The 14617-nt window shown below is 48.9% G+C and overlaps 1 protein-coding gene across 3 annotated transcripts in view; it reads left to right on the forward strand.

Moving 5' to 3' along the window:
* Window positions 1–14617, forward strand: part of ROBO4 (roundabout guidance receptor 4) — a 389036-nt gene that overhangs the window by 285944 nt on the left and 88475 nt on the right. For all 3 annotated transcript variants that reach the window (XM_088481797.1, XM_088481796.1, XM_088481795.1), the window contains 3 exons: window positions 4725–4832; window positions 6048–6207; window positions 10690–10899. In XM_088481797.1, the coding sequence (XP_088337923.1) occupies window positions 4725–4832; window positions 6048–6207; window positions 10690–10899 (478 nt within the window). The remainder of the gene's footprint in view (window positions 1–4724; window positions 4833–6047; window positions 6208–10689; window positions 10900–14617) is intronic.

Below are 14617 nucleotides of genomic sequence, written 5' to 3' on the forward strand. Positions count from 1 at the left end.
GGCTGGTAGTCACTATACTGCACTGCAGAGGGGGGTGGCTGGTAGTCACTATACTGCACTGCAGAGGGGGATGGCTGGTAGTCACTATACTGCACTGCAGAGGGGGGTGGCTGGTATTCAGTATACTGCACTGCAGAGGGGGGTGGCTGGTAGTCCCTATACTGCACTGCAGAGGGGGGTGGCTGGTAGTCCCTATACTGCACTGCAGAGGGGGTGGCTGGTAGTCCCTATACTGCACTGCAGAGGGGGGTGGCTGGTAGTCCCTTATACTGCACTGCAGAGGGGGGTGGCTGGTAGTCACTATACTGCACTGCAGAGGGGGGTGGCTGGTAGTCCCTATACTGCACTGCAGAGGGGGGTGGCTGGTCGTCACTATAGTGCACTGCAGAGGGGGGTGGCTGGTAGTCCCTATACTGCACTGCATAGGGGATGGCTGGTAGTCCCTATACTGCACTGCAGAGGGGGATGGCTGGTAGTCCCTATACTGCACTGCAGAGGGGGGTGGCTGGTAGTCCGTATACTGCACTGCAGAGGGGGTGGCTGGTAGTCCCTATACTGCACTGCAGAGGGGGGTGGCTGGTAGTCACTATACTGCACTGCAGAGGGGGGTGGCTGGTAGTCCCTATACTGCACTGCAGAGGGGGGTGGCTGGTAGTCCCTTATACTGCACTGCAGAGGGGGGTGGCTGGTAGTCACTTTACTGCACTGCAGAGGGGGTGGCTGGTAGTCCCTATACTGCACTGCAGAGGGGGTGGCTGGTAGTCCCTATACTGCACTGCAGAGGGGGGTGGCTGGATTTCCATATATTACAAATGACATCACAGCTCTTACATTTCCTTTGCTGAAAGTTAACTTGCGCTAAACACCATTAAAGAGCTGGGAAAGTTGTGAGAGAAACCAGACTAGTGGTGATAAATATCCTCTGTAACGAGTGTGAACCTGGTCATCGTGTCCCCTGTGTGTGATGGCATTCTGCAGGTAACAGCCACAGGTGCTGCATACAGTGGAGGTTTCTTCCTGTAATAACATCATTACTATTTGTGCTTTGATAATAAGTGTTAACTGGCTGCAGATTGTTCATAATTATATATTCAACTGCATCATTAGTTGCAAATAATCCTCTGTTCTTACATTTGGCTCCAGCTGACTCCTGTACAATATTCCAACGACAACGTGGTAATTGCTTCTGAATATTATAATTATCTATATCTGTCCCCTGCTGAGAGCACATTTCATTTGTATTGTTATATAAACAGTACTAATATCATGTAGCTGATGGGGAGAGATGGATGTGTTGGTATTTTTCTCTTGTTGAGAACATGTTGAGAACAACTGGCAACTACATGAGGAGCATTCATTGCTGCCGATAAAAGGACTGTAATTTGTACCTGGGACACTATAGGCGACAACCCACATATTCTTGTTTGGCGTTTTGGGGATTTTAATAGGGTGAATAGTGGCCCTGTGTTATGTGTGTAGCTGGCAGCCCAATAGATAATGCCAGGGACATTGAGAAATGAATGTAGCCTGCCGTCCTCGCTGGCACAATATACTCTCCCCATTCCGGGCATGGCAGGGTTAGCGTGGTAGCGTAATTGGATAACTGAGCTGATTTATATTAGAAGTTCTTTATCTCTTGCTTTGAGAGCTTATAACCCACATTTAGCCAGGCAATAAAGTTATACATGTTACAGCCCACTGCTGCGGAAATTCCTGAATAACTTTATATTACATCTAGATTTCAGTATGTGATGTGTCTGTGATACACCAGAATACCCGGGCACCAGCTGTTTATGCTTAAAGAGAAACGCCCACCTTTATATAACACTACAGTATGTGTGGGCGGAGGAGGGCAGTGCCCGTTATGCCCCCTCCGGCCTAGAGGTCGTGCAACATTTTAGAGCACAGTGTGTTGGGGTATGAATGGTCCGTCTGCTGGGGAGGGCTGGAGCCTAACAGTGCATCAGAGGAGAATATACACTAACGAGTTACACTCAGTTCTGTGCAATTGCAAATATTTATTATTGTGATTTTTTTTATATATGTCATTTTAAAAAATGGTTACAAAGATCAGCCGGCCCCCAGCGTTACATGCCCACGGCATAAGGACTTAGCACTGAGTGTGAGCACAAATAAAGACGCACTGTATAACACACCTTATAGTGTTCATTCTAGCACCCTGCAGTTCCACTTTCCTGCCTGGGGAGTCGCTCTCTGCTCTGGTACTTCTAGAACACTCAGCTGATGCAACAAACTGCTGAGATACAGATCCGTGTGTGCTAGAAGCACCAGAGCAGAGAGCGACACCCCAGGCAGGAAAGAGGAACTGCATGAGTTGTGACAGGTGCAGGGTGCTAGAATGAACACTAGACCTAGTGCTGAGATATACAGATGTGTCCAGCTACATCTTTGCTGATCGCGCTACAAACGTGTGCACGCATCACGCTATGCAATTATTCGCAGCAGCATACGCAATGCTATGGCGCGCACTGTGATCGCACCTATGGAGGCACGGGTGCGAATGCAAAGCGCGTACATCTGCTCACGTGCGGGCGCCTCACACCATACGTGGAGCGATTTGCTGCAGCAATGATGTAGCAGGACACATCTGTACTGTATGCTGTGTGGAGGGCTGCAAATGCATTGTCTGATCATCTTTGGGTACCATTAAGGACCTTGCTGGGCTGGGTGAGAGCACATGTGCTTCAGTCCGCTACAAGGCACATTAATATGCTGCTCCCTCAGACACTGCAAACTGTAATTATACCCCATATTGTGGGGTATCTGCAGCGCTAACCCCCATTGCAGACTATTATCCTGGTGACCTCCTCACGAACCTTCACCCACATTCTGCCAACACTGTGCTTTCTGTGTTATGCCATCCCAGTGCTCCTCACATCATGTCTTCACTGTGCCCCCTATATTATTCCACCACTGTGCCTCTCATGCCACCTCTGTGCCCCATATTATTCCAGCACTGTGCCCACCCATATTATGCCACCACTGTGCCTCCCACATAATGCCATCACTGTGCCGTCCACATTATGCCATACACTGTGCCGCCCATATTATGCCACAACTGTGCTCCTCATTCCACCACTGTGCCCCCGTAGTATGCCTTTACTGTGCCTCCCACATTATGCCACCACTGTGCCTCCCACATTATGCCATCATTGTGCCCCTTATATTATACCTCCACTGTGCCTCCCACATAAGGCCATCACTGTGCCGTCCACATTATGCCATACACTGTGCCGCCCATGTTATGCCACAACTGTGCTCCTCATGCCACCACTGTGCCCCCATAGTATTCCTTTACTGTGCCTCCCACATTATGCCACCACTGTGCCTCCAACATTATGCCCATTTTGTCTCCCACATTATGCCATCATTGTGCCTCCCATATTATGCCACCACTGTGTCCCTCATGCCACCACTATGCCCCCCATATTATACCTCAAAACATTATGCCATCCCCAGGCCTCCCACATTATGCCACCACTGTGCCCTTCATGCCACCAGTGTGCCCCCCCCAATATTATGCTGCTACTTTGTTTCCCTCATTATACCATCACTGTGCCCCCCATATAATGCCATCACTGTGCCTCCCACATTATGCTATCACTGTGCCCACCATATGATACCATCACTGTGCCCCCATTATACCATCACTGTGCCCCCACATTATGCTATCACTGTGCCCCCCATATTATACCTCAAAACATTATGCCATCACTGGACCTCCCACATTATGCCACCACTGTGCCCCTCATGCCACCACTGTGCCCCCCATATTATGCTGCTACTTTGCGTCCCTCATTATGCCATCACTGTGTCTCCCATATAATACAATCACTGTGCCTCCCAAATTATGCCATCACTGTCCCCCCCATTATACCATCACTGTGCCCCCCACATTATGCTATCACTGTGCCCCCCATATTATGCCATCACTGCACCTCCCATGTTTTGTGAATCTGAATAGCTACTGCCCAGGAACACGCAGCACATTTCCATTATGTTTCTGATGGCGTGTTTCTCAATCGCTACTTAGAGTCTGTGCGTTCACCCCACCAGGCACATGCGCCATCAAGCGACTTTTTATCGACTTAGATGCATGTGCAGTAGCAAAAAAATTACGCAACTCCGTTGACGTCGGCATTGTACGCGGCTCAGAAGCAGGCGCATTGTGTATGATTTACAGTGGGATGTAAGTGTGTTTGTGTGATGGAAATATGCGCCTTGCAGCAAAACTGATGCATTGCGTGTGCGGAACGTGAGTCCGTGTTTTGAGTTGCATGTACAGTGTATTACACTGGAGAGGCGGACCAGGGGTGTCTGCCTGCACATACAGTACAGTGAGGCCGAGCAGACACAAGCTAAACACACCCTGTGACATACGTGTTGTTTTGCGTTACAGCAACCGTGGAACATGTTGGCTAGAAGACGTAGTTAATGATCATGATTGCTACGGCTTTGTTCCGGTCACATGTAAATGCTAGATGTAGGATTGCGCACACATACACAAGTGGGGCGCCTTTACATTCAGTCAGTACCGTTATGTGTTACGTCTGTGTATAGTCTTTAGCTATAGCAGGATCTGTCATTTACCCACCCAGCGCTTTTCCTGGCCAGTGCCCAGAATACCGATACAATCCGCATAATCTTCTGTATTGATACAGTGACATGACAGAATATCAGACTCTCTTGCTTTGATCCCACAGAGCTGCATCACGTGAATAGCGCCCCTCTCTCCCCGTATCGCCAGACCGCCGAACAGAGCGACAGCGTGCCAAGCGTGAAGAGCTTAGCTGGAAACCAGGCTGGAAAAGGTGCGTAGTTCTAACCCAAACGGTGGAGACATTACTAGCCAGTATGCAGGGTGGCACCAACGTGTTCCAACATTCGCACTGGGGGAGATGGGCAACAATGGAGCTGGCACAGGATGAAACATTGCATTAGCGGCACAAACACACCGTATGCTCAGGACCCAATTTTATGTTTAACCTGCTAATGCTGGTAATGGATTCAGATGGACAGATTTTTGAATGAAGCTTCTGACTATATTAGTTTGTTAGATACATTATCTAACTGAGTATATCTAACATGACTAGCGGTGTAAATATTCTCTCTTTATGGCCACACTGCTATCTGACCAGCGTCAGCATGTTTGCATTTAAATCCTGAAAAGCCGCCTGCTGCGTGGTCCTCTGTAGATGACGTGGTGAGGGGGGGTATATGACCTCCCCTTCTGAAAGAGAAGCATTTACTTTGCAGGTAATACTAAGTACACTTGGAAAAATATCGCATCATTGATGATCTTTCTTCCCCCATTGGTTGCTGTTCTCAGCCTGCGATACACCTTATCATACTGGGAGAGTATCATCTCCTGGTGTGACTGTGTGTGGTTCTAATCTTCTAGCGTTCATCAGAGCCACAATAACGGAGCCTGATCTGAGAAGTTGTTGATTATTTTCAGTCTTACAAACTTAGGGGCAAATTTACTAAAGTGAGAGTTTTTAGAAGTGAGTTTTAAAAGTGATGTTGCCCATAGCAACCAATCAGATTCTAGCTATTATCTTCTAGAAGGTGCAAGTTAAATGTTAAGTAGAATCTGATTGGTTGCTATGGGCAACATCACTTATAAAACTCTCTTCTAAAAACTTAAATTTACCCCTTAAAAACAAAATTCTAGGATAATTAACAAATACAATTTGGGCCAATGACTTCAGCTAATCTCATAAAAGTTTGTGAAAATAAAGTTCCATTTGAATATCTCCATTTAAATTGTATTGTTTGATGTCGCGGTACAAGCGTTGCAGGTAATGACACACATCAGCCAGTGATGGAGGAGGGGGCTGCCTGGAGCAGAGTTTAGAATAAAAGTCTGTATAGCCCCTTCCAACTGGATACGGGGGCTCGGCCTGAATACTGTACCAATTATTTCTGTGACTTGGCAAATGACACTAGCTGCGTCTCATGTATGTAACATGCTCCCTCCTATTGCTGGACGTGTTTATCTCTCCTGTGTTATTTTGCTCTCTCAGGAGAATACGCTAAAGTAATGAAGACATTCAGCTCTCCTAAAATTCTTCACTACACCACCTCCCTCAAAGTGATGGACCTTCTACCTTACAGCCCTTCCCTCCCGCCTCCCCCTCTCCCCCCACCAGAGGAGGACGGATCCAGGGGCCGGCAGGACAGAGTGTAAGTTATTGTCTCCTGTTATCCTTGGAACCTATATTTGTCAATCTCGATGTATCGCTGATACCAGCAGAGGTCTATAGACTGGGTACGGCCGGCACTTTATGCTCCTGCTCAGCTCACGTCTCCCCGGTTAGTCGTGAGAACACGTCTCGTCCTAATGGTCAACAATAAAACACACACTCGCACTACGAGTTGAGCACTCAGTCAAAGGAATGAGGTTGTCATGGTGATACCTTCCATCCAGTGGTGTATCTATAATGGGTCCAGGGGGGCCCCGCTCCGCACACACTGCACCCATATTATTTTAGACTTACCTGTCCGCGGTCCCACGTCGGGTGTCTGCGCTGCTCAGAACCCCCGGAAAAATGGCCGCCGTAGAGTCTACTAAGGCTCCGGTGGCTGGCTAGCCGCGTCAGTCGGCTGCCGGCCACTGGGGAGAGAGGATGGGGCCCTGCACGAGCACTGGACACGGGCCCCCTCCTCTCTTAAGACGCCCCTGCTTCCATCTACCTGTGCTCAGATAAAATGCTAAATTAACAGGTGATAGCATTACACAAGCATGTTGTTTGTATCCCGGGTATAGTGTACAGGTAACTCTGACACCAGTATATTTAGAATATAAACACTGTGTACTTTTATTTGCAACTTGTGCGCAGTGTTCTAATAGGCCAATGACAAGCCTGTCGGTGAGAAGTGTCTGCAGTTAAGTAAAAGTTGGCTCTGGTTATACATTATAGGGGGTAGTGGCAGAATTGAGGCGGTTCGTGACAGTACCCGGCCCCCCTCAATAATGAGCAACATGGAGGTGACGCAGGCTTGGTGGGATGTTGTGAATGAAAAGCCTGAAGCAATCCGGGGACATATAAACCTTGTCAGCAGGTTCCCACGAGCGAGACTCTGACTTTTCCATGTGTAGGTACTGCGATCTGACATGGACAATCTAATGCAGCAACCTGACGAGATCGTCAGGTTGGCCTGCATGTCAGCCCGATGAACGATAATGACGAACGACCCGCAGGAACGTGCGTCGTCGTTATCGTTCATCTTTTTGGGGTTAAAAATGGAAGATAAAGTGGACGACTGAACGATAACGATATCGTTATCGTTCAGTCGTCCACTTTATCGCCCAGTGTGAACGCACCTTAAGACTAAGATCTTCTCTGCAATTCATCATATCTCTGAATCCAGATGGGCGATAGATAGATACACTGTGGGCGATAGATAGATAGATACACTGTGGGCGATAGATAGATACACTGTGGGCGATAGATAGATACACTGTGGGCGATAGATAGATACACTGTGGGCGATAGATAGATACACTGTGGGCAATAGATAGATACTCTGTGGGCGATAGATAGATACACTGTGACAGGCTGTCCACGCTTATCTGCTTGTATGTACCTTTCTGTTGATCACAGTATTTGGTGGATAAAGGTATCACAGCCTCAGAGTCTTTGCTATCTCCTGGGCTATATTTCTGATACATTGCCGTCACTTAGGTGTGTTGGAAAATGTGAGCCCCTCACATCCGCTCCTTTATCTAATGTGACCCGCTGTACAGGACATGATGCGGCCGGTCCTATTCTCACTATGCCCAATCTGCTCTCTGTAAATGCTGGCATCTAGTCCGATAAGCCAATGCACAAACGCTGTCAGCAGCTGATATTCTGCCCTGCTTCGTCGCCCTTCTGAATGAGCTCCAATACGTTATGCTATACACAAACACATGATTGGAAAATCGCTGTTCTCGGGTATCTGTTAACCCTTTAATTACGTAAATCCTTAACGTCTATGTCTCACATTTTGATATACCTTCAATTCATACCGAACCACCGACGGAAAACAATAAAAATTGGTTATTAAAATGACATATATATATATATATATATATATATATATATATATATTTACCCTGAACCAGTATTACAGTGATTTTTACTGAATATGCTGCTAAAATTCTTACTGACCTCAACTCAGTTACTGATCTATTGCTCAATGAATCGCTGTCACTCTGTCGTTCTGTTTCTTTGTAACCCTCGATCCGCTCCAGTGATCATTAATACACTCTAAGGACAATCCACAACCAATTAGTCAACATCCAGTCTATTATATGACTATTTTAAGTGTTTTCCAATGTGCTAATTGTCCTCTTGACATGGTTTGCAAAAGTAAGAACCTTGTGCCCAAACAAAGTGTCATGGTGTACTCCCTGGAGCGTGCAATCGCTGTAATATAGCAGCCCCCCCCCCGTCCTGCCCGCCAGCCGCTCAGTCTAATATTGGCATTTGCCTTATTTGATACTTAATAAGCCAAGAAACTCTTAGAGACATTCCAAAGTGTCTGTCACTTACAGCAATCCCCAAACAGTCCCGGGGAACAGAAACCATTTGCTTCATGAAGAAAATGGAAATCCATCCATTCTCCGGCAATGAGATCAATTTCATTAAAGGTTCCTAGCAAATGTTAGACCGTTTGGGCAGCTAATTACTGGAGGCTTAATTGCTAAAGGTACAGTAGCGTAAATGGACATCATCTGTGCTGAGTTCCTGTAGGTCTGCTGTGTACTCCAATACTCCAGTGTAATCATCGGGCTTATTAGCAGGCATTTCCCTCCGCACAGTGAGCCTGATTCAGAACCGCTCGCGAGCGTTATGCGCTCGCAAGCGGGTCGATGGTGGCCCAGTGCATGCGCGAGACCCGGATAGTGACGGGCAATCCGTTGCTTCGAGTCTCGTACCAAAGGGGGCGTGCTGTCGATGTTGAGTGACAGCACGCCCCCTTTGGTGGGCGGGCCGGGGCAGTGGCTGCCAAACGGAGGCGTTCCCATTTGAATGCCTCCGTCTGGGGCCGGCCCCACTGACATCATGAGAGTTGTCAGTGGGAGAGATTTCGGCTCTCTGGGGCTTGCGGCAACGAGACCCTACCACAAGGGTCTCGTCGTAAGCCCGATGGTCACGATGGTCTTGACCATCGCGACCATCTTCCTGGCCGCTCGCTGTAGCTGTGGGTGGTCACCCACAGCTATGCGAGTGGCCAGGAGGCCGCTCTATAAGACAAGAAGGCCGGCCCTGATTCAGAGCGAGCGCTCTGTCAGAGCGTCCAGAGCCGTGTGGTAGGATCTCGTTGCCGCAAGCCCCAAAGAGATTTCGGCTCTAACAGAGCCGAAATCTCTCCCACGGACATCACTCGTGATGTCAGTGGGGCTGGCCCCAGACAGAGGCGTTCACATGGGAACGCCTCTGTCTGGGCAGCCACTCCCCCGGCCCGCCCACCAAAGGGGGCGTGCTGTCACTCAACATCGACAGCACGCCCCCTTTGGTACGAGACCCGGAGCGACGGATTGCCCGTCGCTATCCGTGTCTCGCGCATGCGCACGACTGGGCCGGCTCCGTCGTGCGCATGCGCAGTGGGCCCGCATCGACCCGCTTACGAGCGCATAGCGCGTGGCCAGGAGGGTCTGAATCAGGCCCAGTCTGCATAAACCGCTCTGTGCTCTAGGAGAGTCCTTGTAGCATCGCTGCTCAGTCAACTTTCCTAAATATACTCCATTTACAACGAGGGCCAGCCACTTCTAAGCATAGAAATACCAACATTTTACTTAACATAACAGACTTAAGACAGATTTACCAATGACTAGACAGATTCCTACACCAGAAATGATCCTGACCATACCAGTTATGGGGCGTACACAGTGCACTACACACTACACAATAGTTTCAAACGATCACCTGGACTTCAAATTGTTGAGGTGACTTTTATATGCAGGATTAGGCCGATCTCCGCACAACACACTACAAATTCCGAACGCTGCGTTTCCAACCGTACCGACATAGCGCATGCAGCACACTCTATATCAGTTATCGACCAACCATTGGGCCCTGGTGCAGTGTACGCACTAAACAATTCTCAGGCCAACGACCCAATATCTGATATCTGACAAGTCTGTCCGACAATTGTATAGTGTAGAGCAGTGATTCCCAACCTCGGTCCTCAAGGCACACTAACGGTCCTGGTTTTAGTAATATCCACGGTTAAGCACAGATGGTTAAGTCAAATTAACTGAGGCACTAATTAAGTCAGCTGTGCTCAAGTATGGTTATCCTTAAAACCTGGACTGTCAGTGTGCCTTGAGGACCGTGGTTGGGAACCCCTGGTGTAGAGGTTCCCAAATGCGATCCTGAAGGCTCCCCAACAGGTCAGGTTTTAGAGATATCCATGGTTGAGCACAGGTGGTGAAATCAAATTGACTGAGATACTAATTAAGCCACCTGTGCTCAACCACGGATATCTCTAATACCTGAGCCAGTGACACCAGCGCTGAGAGACAGCAATGCTTTCCACTGTGCCACCTGTGGAAGGAGCACAGATTAATGATGTGGGGTTCCTATCACACTGATGCAGACTATACTAACAAATACACCATTACATGATCAGAGCTCATGCACCCCACTCATCGGATGCTATTTGTGCCTCTTCCAGGGTCTCCGATTCTCCTGCCTATCCTGACCGCTGCCAGGGAGACGATCACAAGAAGATCCACTTCAGTAAGAGAAAGACTCCTCCGAATACATTGATGTTTAACCATGCAGCATCCACATCAGCCTCCATGCCTGCCAGTGACGACCACGTGCTGACTCCAGATGACGTGGCTCATTATCTAGAGCTTAGTGACCGAGGAGACAACACCAGGCGAGTACACAGATTATGTTATACCCCCTCTCTATAATATGACGTCTCCATGTCCCATGATAAAATAAATAAGAAGGGCGCAGAATTCTGAGATGACTTCTCATATCCTTTTTGCTTTCATTTTCCAATAGGCGCGATGTTATTCCTAATGATGAGTTTCAGTTTTAAACAAAACAAGTTGCTTGTGTAATATGTTTTCCCTTCACTGACAATGGTGCATCTCATTACGTAACTCTTTCACAGTGAGACATATATTACATCCTCTCTGTCTTTTTTTCTCTTTCTCCCTCTCTAAGGCCTTCTTTCTCCCTCTCTTCCGCCTTCTTCTCCCGCTCTTCCGCCTTCTTCTCCCTCTCTTCCGCCTTCTTCCTCCCTCTCTTCCGCCTTCTTTCTCCCTCTCTTCCACCTTCTTTCTCCCTCTCTACCGCCTTTTTTCTCCCTCTCTTCCGCCTTCTTCCTCCCTCTCTTCCGCCTTCTTCCTCCCTCTCTTCCGCCTTCTTTCTCCCTCTCTTCCACCTTCTTTCTCCCTCTCTTCCGCCTTCTTTCTCCCTCTCTTCCACCTTCTTTCTCCCTCTCTACCGCCTTTTTTCTCCCTCTCTTCCTCCTTCATCTCCCTCTCTTCTGCCTACTTTCTCCCTCTCTACTGCCTTTTTTTTCCTCTCTTCCTCCTTCATCTCCCTCTCTTCCGCCTTCTTTCTCCCTCTCTTCTGCCTTCTTTCTCCCTCTCTACTGCCTTTTTTTTCCCTCTCTTCCGCCTTCTTCTCCCTCTCTTCTACCTTCTTTCTCCCTCTCTACTGCCTTTTTTTTCCCTCTCTTCCTCCTTCATCTCCCTCTCTTCCGCCTTCTTTCTCCCTCTCTACCGCCTTCTTCTCCCTCTCTTCCTCCTTCATCTCCCTCTCTTCCACCTTCTTTCTCCCTCTCTTCCACCTTCTTTCTCCCTCTCTACCGCCTTCTTCTCCCTCTCTTCCTCCTTCATCTCCCTCTCTACCGCCTTCTTTCTCCCTATCTACCACCTTCTTCTCCCTCTCTTCCGCCTTTTTTCCGTCTCTTCTGCCTTCTTCTCCCTCTCTACTGCCTTCTTCTCCCTCTCTTCCACCTTCTTCTCCCTCTCTTCTGCCTTCTTCTCCCTCTCTTCCGTCTTCTGCCATCTCCCTCTCTTCTGCCTTCTCCCTCTCTTCCACCTTCTTCTCCCTCTCTACCGCCTTCTTTCTCCCTCTCTACCGCCTTCTTCTCCCTCTCTAACGCCTTCTTCCTCCCTCTCTTCTGCCTTTTCTCCCTCGCTTCCGCCTTCTTCTCCCTCTATTCCGACTTCTTCCTCCCTCTCTTCTTCCTTTTTTTTACCCTCTCTTCCACCTTCTTCTCCCTCTCTCACACCTTTTTTTTCCCTCTCTTCCGCCTTCTTCTCCCTCTCTGCCACCTTCTTCCTCCCTCTCTTCCGCCTTCTTCTCCCTCTCTTCCGCCTTCTTCTCCCTCTCTTGCGCCTTTTTTTTCCCTCTCTTCCGCCTTCTTCTCCCTCTCTGCCGCCTTCTTCCTCCCTCTCTTCCACCTTATTTGTCCCTCTCTTCTGCCTTCTTCTCCCTCTCTTCCGCCTTCTTTCTCCCTCTTTGCCGCCTACTTTCTCCCTCTCTTCCGCCTTCTTCTACCTCTCTTCCACCTCCTTTCTCCCTCTCTTCCGCCTTCTTCTACCTCTCTTCCGCCTTCCTTCTCCCTCTCTGCCGCCTTCTTTCTCCCTCTCTGCCGCCTTCTTTCTCCCTCTCTTCCACCTTCTTTCTCCCTCTCTGCCACCTTCTTTCTCCCTCTCTGCCACCTTCTTTCTCCCTCTCTTCCGCCTTCTTCTCCCTCTCTGCCGCCTTCTTCCTCCCTTCTCTTCCACCTTATTTCTCCCTCTCTTCTGCCTTCTTCTCCCTTTCTTCCGCCTTCCTTCTCCCTCTCTGCCGCCTTCTTTCTCCCTCTCTTCCGCCTTCTTCTACCTCTCTTCCGTCTTTTTTTTCCCTCTCTTCCGCCTTCTTTCTCCCTCTCTTCCGCCTTCTTTCTCCCTCTCTACCTCCTTCTTTCTCCCTCTCTTCCACCTTCCTTCTCCCTCTCTTCCGCCTTGTTTCTCCCTCTCTTCCGCCTTCTTTCTCCCTCTCTTCCACCTTCTTTCTCCCTCTCTTCCGCCTTGTTTCTCCCTCTCTTCCGCCTTGTTTCTCCCTCTCTGCCGCCTTGTTTCTCCCTCTCTTCCACCTTTTTTCTCCCTCTCTGCTGCCTTTTTTCTCCCTCTCTGCCACCTTCTTCCTCCCTCTATGCCGCCTTCTTTCTCCCTCTTCCGTCTTGTTTCTCCCTCTCTTCCGCCTTCTTTCTCCCTCTCTTCAGACACAGAACAAATTTGGACAGAGAGAGAGAATGCTGATGGGAGTTTCTGGGTGGTAACAGGAGCGGCTAGTCAGGCGTGAGCGTGTCGCAGTCAAAGTATGCATCCTGAAGATGCAGTTGCACTGACCCCAGCGGCCATGTTCAGATGGAGAAATGACACCTGCCATAGGGATTGTGCAATCTGAGATTGATGCCTCCAATGGTGCGTTTTAATGCACACAGCGGGAAATTAGTGACGCAGCCAGTGGACGTTTCTGTATGAAATATCATCAGCTGCTGCATTAGCAGAAAGACGCAGTCGCGGCTGCAATAGCGTGTACCTCAGAATGAGGCCCTGTGTGTGTGTCTCTTTCCCTCTCTCTATACCTCTCTGTGTCTCTTTCTCTGTCTCTATCAGTATGTGTGTGTGTGTGTCTCGCACTCCCTATACCTCTCTGTGTCTCTCTTTCTCTGTCCCTCTCTGTGCCTCTCTCAGTACGTGTGAGTGTGTGTCTCTCTCTCTCTCTATACCTCTTTGTGTTTCTCTTCTGTTCCTATCTGTCTCTCTCAGTCCGTGTGTGTGTCTACCTCTCTGTGTCTTTCTTTCTCTGTCCCCCACTGTGTGTCTCTCTCTCTCTGTCCGTGTGTATGTGTCTCTTTTTCTTTGTCCCTATCTGTGTCTCTCTCAGTCCATGTGTGTGTCTCCCTCTCTCTATACCTCTCTGTATCTTTCTTGCTCTGTCCCCCTCTGTGTGTCTGTCTCTCTCTGTCCGTGTGTATGTATCTCTCTTTCTCTGTCCCTCTCTGTATCTCTCTCAGTCCGTGTGTGTGTGTTTCTCTTTCTCTGTCCCTCTCTGTGTCTCTCTCAGTCCGTGTGTGTTTCCCTCTCTCTATACCTCTCTGTGTCTTTCTTTCTCTGTCCCTCTCTGTGTATCTCTCACTCTCTGTCCGTGTGTGTGTCTCTTTCTGTCCCTCTCTGTGTCTCTCTCACTCTCTCTGTCCGTGTGTGTATCTCTTTCTGTCCCTCTGTGTCTCTCTCACTCTCTCTGTCCGTGTGTGTGTCTCTCTTCTGTCCCTCTCCGTGTCTCTCTGACTCTCTCAGTCCGTGTGTGTGTCTCCCTCTCTCTATACCTCTCTGTGTCTTTCTATCTCTGTCCCTCTCTGTGTCTCTCTCACTCTCTCTATCCGTGTGTGTATCTCTTTCTGTCCCTCTCTGTGTCTCTCTCACTCTCTCTGTCCATGTGTGTGTCTCTCTTTCTGTCCCTCTCGGTGTCTCTCTCAGTCCGTGTGTGTGTGTTTCTCTTTCTCTGTCCCTCTCTGTGTCTCTCTCAGTCCGTGTGTGTGTTTCCCTCTCTCTATACCTCTCTGTGTCTTTCTTTCTCTGTCC

The sequence above is a fragment of the Taudactylus pleione genome, unplaced genomic scaffold (assembly GCF_031769625.1).
Source record: "Taudactylus pleione unplaced genomic scaffold, aTauple2 ptg000278l, whole genome shotgun sequence".
Classification (NCBI taxonomy): domain Eukaryota; kingdom Metazoa; phylum Chordata; class Amphibia; order Anura; family Myobatrachidae; genus Taudactylus; species Taudactylus pleione.